The sequence below is a fragment of the Pistacia vera genome, unplaced genomic scaffold (genome assembly GCF_008641045.1).
Source record: "Pistacia vera cultivar Batoury unplaced genomic scaffold, PisVer_v2 Contig63, whole genome shotgun sequence".
NCBI classification, from domain to species: domain Eukaryota; kingdom Viridiplantae; phylum Streptophyta; class Magnoliopsida; order Sapindales; family Anacardiaceae; genus Pistacia; species Pistacia vera.
This window is the reverse complement of record NW_022196479.1, coordinates 717,430-725,655: the sequence shown is the minus strand read 5'-3', so window position 1 is coordinate 725,655 and position 8,226 is coordinate 717,430. Positions and strand designations below refer to the sequence as shown.

The 8,226-nt window shown below is 34.6% G+C and overlaps 1 protein-coding gene across 1 annotated transcript; it reads right to left on the bottom strand.

The window, feature by feature from the left end:
* Window positions 1-6,827: 6,827 nt before the first annotated feature.
* On the bottom strand, window positions 6,828-7,555 carry LOC116111212 (stromal 70 kDa heat shock-related protein, chloroplastic-like). The gene is made up of 2 exons (XM_031397406.1): window positions 7,424-7,555; window positions 6,828-7,076 (listed from the first exon to the last, which is right to left on the bottom strand). Exons 1-2 carry the CDS (start codon window positions 7,553-7,555, stop codon window positions 6,828-6,830), a joined length of 381 nt encoding a protein of 126 aa, XP_031253266.1.
* Between the last annotated feature and the right edge of the window lie 671 nt (window positions 7,556-8,226).

The window sequence follows — 8,226 nt, the reverse complement described above, 5'->3', positions numbered from 1 at the left end:
TTGTTTCAGTTTCACGCTGAGGTCGCCCTTCCTCCTGCTAATCCGGCTAGTTCGGAACTTATCTTTCCCACCCCGTTCAAAAGAGAACTTTTCAAGTCTTGCCGCTTGCGATTCCCAGCCAAGACATTTCTGTTATGGATCAATGCATTCAATTGGGTAAATTAAATCAGAACGACAAAACCTATATGTATGAACATGGATCATAGCATTGGCCCATCTACTTCTATCTGGCAGCCCATTGATATTGTATTTCTTGGGAAGCGCCCTACCAGGCTACCAAGAATCAATGGAATCCAACTTGTAAAGCTGGCAAAAACAGAAAGTAGAAAAGTTGTAAAGCTGATTCTCTTGGATAAAATGTTTCTAACTCGTGTTATTGGCCATCTAAGTTTGATCACTGCCAGTGATAAAGGGCGTTAATGATTCATAGGATAAGCTGAACTTGGGGTTTAAGTATGAAACGTTGACACTTTTGTGGAACTATTTACGTGCCTTTTTCTTTATAAATTTATTTATTATATTACCATGGGGCATCACTTTACAACATCAAATTTAGAATTGTGTGGAGTGTGTTAAATCCTTTCTAGCTTGAAATGGCCACCAAGTGTTTGATCAAATGTTTGTCCAGAGAAGAGTAAAGTGGTTGACGAGTCTACTCTCCTGTAACTTATTCCTGGCCATCCATCTCTCTTTGCTCTTTTCTTTGCTCTTTCCATCCATCTCGGCCCTACTGCATGCTTACTTGGAAAATCACATTTGGTCTTGGTAGACTGGGAAACCAGGTAACTGCGACTTAATTCTATAAATATTGTGTTGAGTCGGCTGATTATATAGAAATCACATTAAGGTTTGTAAAAAGAAACTACAGAAGATGCCAGACTCCCACTTAATCCTCCATGGTCTTGTTGAAACTCAAAACCCAGCTTCCATCCAAAGGTTTTAGTCTCTCTCTTTTGACTTTTCTTTTTCATTAGATTGATATTCATTTTTAAATTCATATATATATTGTGAGAATTTGCATGATTTTTCATTTGCAGGAGGGAAAACTTCATTTCCTTGGCGCAATTCAATGAGGCTTTTAGATTCTACATTCCAGTGCTTGTGGCTTTTTTACAATTGAATCCCCCTCCTCAATCGGAAATCCATCCTGCAAATTTGTATTCTTTTATAGTGGCCACACTCATTTACTCTCTCTCTTTTACTGCTTACACCAAGCTTAATATTTCTCACCCAACAAACTCTCAACCCTTTGGCCTAATTGCTTTCATATCGGGATCTCTTGCTTCAACCTTATTGGTATGTAATCTTGTCTCGCGTTTGACGGAGTTTATATTTCTTATTTTATGGGTTTTGCTGTCCACTTTGGAAGTACATCAACATGTCCCATTAAACAAGAAGGAAACGTACGAAATGCTTGGACAAAAGATAAAAAACATGTTTAATGAAGCTTACGAAATGCTTGGAGTAAAGATGAAGAACTTTAAGATCTCTGAAAAGTTAAGCAGCTTATGGAGCAAAAACGAGCCAGGGCTTCCAAGAGATGGATGATTTGTATATGTTGTATAAAGCGTTTAAGGTAAATTATAGAATTTCATAGGCTTTACATTAAGGAAATATAAATAGTGTATTTTTTCAGATGAATGTCGCCATTTCTATGAATTGAGTCTTTTTTTTTTTTTATTATTATTATTATTTAGTAATGTTAGTCTTACAAACATAAATAAAGTAAATAATTAATTTTTTAATTATAATTTTCTATTTCTTCTCCTCCATTTCTTTATTTATTTTATTATTTTATTATTTCAGATTTCAATTTCTTTATTTCTTCTTCTTCACCTCTCTTCTCCCCGCCAAACCCCAACTCTAACCACCAAAACCGTAGAGAGCCCGGTCCTATCGTATCAAAGTTTCTAAAATCTATAGAGAAACCAAAGGAGAGAAGTGAACAAAGTGACCACCGTAGATTCTCTGAAATTCCGCCATTACCTCCGCCGTGTCTCTTCACCAGAAAAGTGTGAATCTCTCAATACAGATCTCAAGTCTTCTTGCAATTGAATTTATGTTAACTTTGATTCTAATTGTTGGGTATACTACAAGAGAACCTGTTTTGACCCATTCAGCTACATATGTTTGTAAGGAATATATTTTGTCAACACTTTTGGTGACCGGTCACCAAAAAAAAAAGGGATATAAGAATAATGTTTGTTCTCTGTCCTTCAAAGTTATTTGACTGACAATCAATAAGTGTTGTTTGTGTGAAGACAGTTTGAAGTTCTCTTTCTCTTTTTTTTTTTATTTTTATTTTTAATGTTTATACATGTCATCGATAATCATCAAACTCGTATCTTATCTACGCTGTCTACCATCACCACCTTGTTCCTTTTAGGTCCACTCAGTACACATAAGAAAAGGCATGAAAAGGACGGCTTTATTTAAAATTTGACCAAAAAGAATTTCGTCTTTTACCCAAAAAGGAAAACGGAAGCTACAGACAATTTCCAATTTGAGATTTTCCTCATTTAGTGTCAAGGACCAGACAATTTGGAAATTTCACAGAATGTTAGTCCAACAAAAGAAATGTTGACTTTATTCATTTAAAGTTACTTCTACTTGGGTATTAATATTGGGATGGATCCTATTTGGATAGATTATTTCAATGATTGATAATGCTAATTAAAAATTGCTCCAAATTAATACATTGACAGTATGTAACATTAATGCTTCAAAGCTACTGTTTCCCAGGTTTCAAATGTCATACATAAACCTCAAAGTGTTGGTCGGATGTCAAGGAGATTTGCTCATTTTCTTGAGATCTGAGTTCAAATCTGAGTCATTTATCACAATAATGTTGCGGCTTACCTATTCCTTTGGGTTTGTAGAATGTTTAATGAACCTCAGAAATTAGTTAAAGCGTTTAGGTTCAAACTTTGGGATCATCTACCACAATAAAATTGGGCTTACCTGATCTTTGGGTTTATAGGATATTCAATAAACTTTGAGGATTAGTGTGATGACGCATAAGCTAGCCGAACACCCTAATTACCAAAAAAAAAAAAAAATTTTGTCACACATTGCCACTGTTTGAGATATTAGAAATACCCTAGTAGATGTAACTTAAATGAAATAGAATATGATTATTACACCACCAGCTTTAGGCGTATAATACCCTTTATTTCTTAACTCTTAAGCCTTATACAACTCATATTCAACGTAACACCATTACTATTCTAATTACTTTCATCCCCAAAACCAAGAATCTACGGTTTACTCAATAATGTTTATAAAAAATATTGTTTATACTTTATCTCAGTAAGAGACAAGAAATCAGTTACCGACTTACCTCAACACTGAAGGGTCGATATTGGCTGTGTTTGATTTTGAAGTGTCAGCATCATGATTGTTTTATAAAGACAAAAATAAGTGACTGAAATTGACTATGTTTGTGATAATATTAATATATTATTATGCTGGTTTCGCTTCACTATCAACGCAGAAAATCAAGTGGGTAGTTTTCATTTTTTTTTTTTTTTTTTTTCTTTAAATTGATACAAAATCAAACAATTCAAACGGAAGGCTATATTATTAATTCAAAGCTTTAACAAATCCCAAATGGGTCTTAACTTGGTTGTGTGAGATCCTATTAATTTAATAAAAAAGAAAAAAAATATAAAGAATCAGTCGAAGTCTCTTGTGATAGTTTCTCTCATTTGCTTTTAAGGAATCTATTTTTTTTTACTATATATTTTTTTATAAAAATATTACTTTTATTCACTTTTCTTTTGTTGATATTTATTGTTTGTTATCACATTGTTGACGCTTGATTTTGGACGCCAATAACTCGCAGTGTAAAGTGCTAAGAGAGCCTTAGAAATTACACGTGATGGATCTATGAAATTTGAATATGGTGCTAAAGTTATATACGTTGCAGAAACATAATAAAAGATTGGCAAGTGGGGTTTTTATAGTGGTCAGATTTTTAAAGTGAATTTTACGTCCATGTTATTATATTATTCTCTAGCTATTCTATGTATTGCCCATAAGGCATCCAAAGATGGAGAAAAGCTTTGATTAAGAGAGAAAAATGAAATGAAGCTCAATCTATGCCTAACACTCATCTGTCCATCTCCCATTTTTTGTGAGAGAAGTACCAATTTATACATCTTAAGGTCAATGTAATGAATGTTTTGCAAGTTTCCTTAACCCATGGAAGACACTCATTCGTTCATCTCTTGAAAGGAGATAGGGTTGGTATGAAATCTTGAGGAGGTATGAGCTTGGTAACTAGTACGAAAAGATATTTATTAAGCTGACATAATCATGACTTTTTAGACATAACACACATAAAAAATGGATATTCAGTTTTATATATTATTAGTATAAATCTTATATTAAAGATTGTTTCATCTTAGAGCACCACTCTACATTCTCCTTCTGATGTTGCTTATGACCCTTTTTGTGTACATGATCCTGAGTTGGAAATTTTCTTCGAAACTTAAGTAGCAAGAGTATCTAAATTTTGCTGTTTTCATAAAGCTTGGATGCTTTGTGACAGTATGGCTCACACTGAGTTCATACTGTTAAAGTTTTGCAGCATAGCATTAATTAAACCAATTTTTAAACCCATTATCTACTTTGAAGGGCCCTTGGAAGATCTGGATTCTTGCTTTTCCGTGCATCAATCAATGAAGGAGAAATTTCTCTGAATCAATGAAAGCGATTGGAACTTCTCTCAAAAACAACAAAAAATATATTATAAGTTTTCTATCTTAGCTATTGAATACCTATACTGTCTAAATAAACTTCAGTTTCTTGATGTTCTCTCTCTTTATTGCCTTCCAAACGTCCTTCCGAAGTGTTAAATAAAGGAAAAGCTATGGCTGATGCTTATAGTGTGCAAATGAAGAGAGAAGAAGCGGAATTTTTGGACCTAGAAATTAAAGAGTTGGTAAATACTGTAAATTTAAGTTCATATTTTGGTGACAATTTGAGTCTCTTATAATTTTTGTGAGGGATTGATAGTGGAAGGGTTAAGTTTTGCATTATATTCATATGGTAGAATCTGAAACTCAACTGGAAAAACTTTGACCATCAACTAAATTTAATAGGCTAACATTGTCTCTTTATAAACCATTGCTGAAATAAACCCCCCCTGAGTGGAAAATGCTAAGCAAACAAAAAATTTCCATCATTTTATCTCTTTAGCTGGTGAGATTGCGGTTCAAACTGGTATGCTAGCTGCACGTAACCTCCCCATACTCATTGAACATTCCTACATAAAAAAGATAAATAAATAATATCACTTCTTTACTTCCACACACCACCTCCAAAAAGTTTAATAACGCTCTTGCTCATCAATAAAAACGAAACTTCTGTTGCATGAAGAACTAATTCATTCACATACCACAAACATGCTACATTGCGATATAGCAATCTCGACCGCTTCTTTGATGTGACAAGACTAATGAGACCCCCATGCACACAAGATAAGAACAATGTCAAATGGTAACATATCATGCAATTCATTAGATGCAATGAAAAAAAACAAAATTAAGAGCACCGATTAAGAATAATGAACACAATGAATGAATCTTAATAATGACTGAAATAAAGCTGAAGTAAATAATGCACTAAGTAAAAAATATGACACCGATAGTAAGATAATTGAGAACAAATCAGGTCACGCTTTTCCAGAGAATAAAGGATTAAAGAGAGCGCCCCAGAAAGAAACTAGTCTAGATTCTCTAATTCCAGCAAGATAGAACACAAATCCATCAGAAAGTGGATCCACAATTATCCCTATCAATGACTTTATGGCAAAGTAATGACGGTAAACGAGTAAAAAAAATCAAGCACCTTCAACAAAAGCCACAAAACAAAAGCCACAAAGTAGTCTATTGCAAGACAGGGCCAAATAATAAATGATTGCGACTAAAGAAGGCAAATTTGCATACCTGAAGAAAACGACTGTTAATTTGGACAAGAAAGCTTCAACGTTTCCAACGAGTAACAGTTGCTGAATAACATAAAATATAGTGCATAAAAGCATATAAAGTTAAGCTAAACCAAGAAAAAGGGAAAACATACTCAAATTGAGAAACCACAAAGTGATACAAGCAACACATTCACAATCCTGAACCATGAATAATTAGATAAAAGTCAACATAAATTCAATTGAAAGAGGACATTGGATCGTATTGAGAGACTCACCCTTTCCTAGAGAAGAGCCGCGATAGAGTATGGCAGAATTCGGAGAACCCACGGTGGTCACTCGGTTCACTTCTCCTTTTGGTTCCCCGTTAGATTTTAGAAGCTTTGAAATGATAGGCCGGACACCTGGTTTCGGTGATTTGGATTAGAGTTTGGTTTGTCGACGATGGAGAAGAGAGCATGGAGAAGAAGAACCAGAGAATTTGAAATCTGAAATAATAAAGTAAATAGAAATGGAGAAGAAAACATAGAAAATTAGAAAAAATAAATAATTACATTGATTATGGCATTGCTCAATTCTAGAAATAAGCAATTAAGGATGATGTAAAACTTTTGATGAAGTTTCGGAAATATCATAAATTATTATAAGAAAAAATTATTCAAGATTATGGTCTGGAATGAAGAGATAGAATTATCTATCTTATACACATTTCAAATCCGTTCTCCATGCAACAAAAAAGACAACCCAAACCATCTTCCATCCCTACAAAATCATTTTCTTATACAGATTCCAATCAATTTGAGTGGTCAAAAAACTTGGCTCTTCTCACTTTCTGTCTGTAAAACAGCGTCAATGACATCACTGTCCGGTCTCTATGCCGATAAATCTGAGGGCAGCTTCAGCCCCAGCCCCACCCAGCCCCAGGTACAGGGTGCAGGTCCAGCACCGGCTGGTCTTGAAGGGACTGGCCAAGATGCATGACTTCTTGATTAAGTGCAGGCAAGAAATCTTTCATTCCCTCGGTAGAGCCTCCTGAAATTGATCCTTTAGCCCTAATAATTTGCCTCAACTTTCTCTTTGACAGGGCTCCAAGCTCTTTAGTTGCTTCTCTGTCTGGTAGACAACCGAATCTGCCTGATAATTCCACCTTTTTGAAATTTCATTTCTATAAAACTGGATAAAAAATCATCAAATAGGTCAAAAGTTGATTGCATTCAAAAGCTCTTTTGATCTAACCTTAAAAGTGCTTGAAGTATAGCTAGCTCTCAGTTCTATATGCAACCTAAATCTGGTAACAAACACGACAAATATTTTAAAAAAAAAAAAAAAAGACATGAATCCACATTAACAGTAATACCATTTATCATAAAGGTTCTTAACTGAATTATTATAAACCTAAATCCTGCAGTACTTCCGAACAATAGTCTGAAGCAGCCTATGGTCATAACTTGAGGCAATTTTGGAATTCAATTAGCTCGTTAGAATCAAACTCACCTCATCACTGGGAAAGATGCTAGCGCCAGTAATCATGATGTCTTGCTTCTTCCCTGTACCGCTGTCAACAGCGGTGACAGAGAGAATACCATTGGCATCAATGTCAAATTTGACTTCAATTTGAGAAACCATCTAGACTGAAGCTGCCGAGAGATTAAATGTCCCCAACAAACTCTCACATTAATCTCCACACTGGTTTGCCGATGGGCAGCAGTTGAGAACACTTCTAATTCGAAGTGGGATGAGTAATGTTTCATGGGAAGATGTCCCATAAAATATAGTCATTTAAATTTTTTTTTTTAATTTTTATATGTACTGAAGACGTCTTTCTTCAAAGATATTGTACTTATTGAACGAAACAGAGACAACAACAGAAACAAAATATAATAGTAAAACAAATCAAACAGTAAACAAAAAAAAATAATACGATCAATTTACCCTGGTTCATTCAATGTGGACTACGTCCAGCTGAGTCAATATTATTGCAATATGCCTCACCTCTCTCGTTTACAATGAATGAATTGCTCTCACGCTCATAACAAGAGAAAAATATGATTATATATTAGGTTTAATAGATTAAACCTAGTTTTATAAGGATTCATATTCCTAAGCCCAACCCAATAAGGAATTAGTAATTTAAAAGAAATTCTACAGCGGTTATACATAAAAAAGCCCAAAACCGCTTACGGGCTCTAGGGCGCTGCCCCCGATACCCCCACCCGCTCATCGGGGAGCGAGACACCCGCCCGAGTGCGTCTCCGTTATCCATTAATGCTGAAGTAGTCGACAACTCCAACACTTAT

Bases quoted from the DNA above. Each gene is read 5' to 3' on its own strand.
- LOC116111212 (XM_031397406.1), bottom strand. From the start codon at position 7,555: ATGGTTTCTCAAATTGAAGTCAAATTTGACATTGATGCCAATGGTATT. The intron at 7,077-7,423 runs GTGAGTTTGATT...AATTTCAAAAAG, and splicing joins GCATCTTTCCCAGTGATGAG to GTGGAATTATCAGGCAGATT.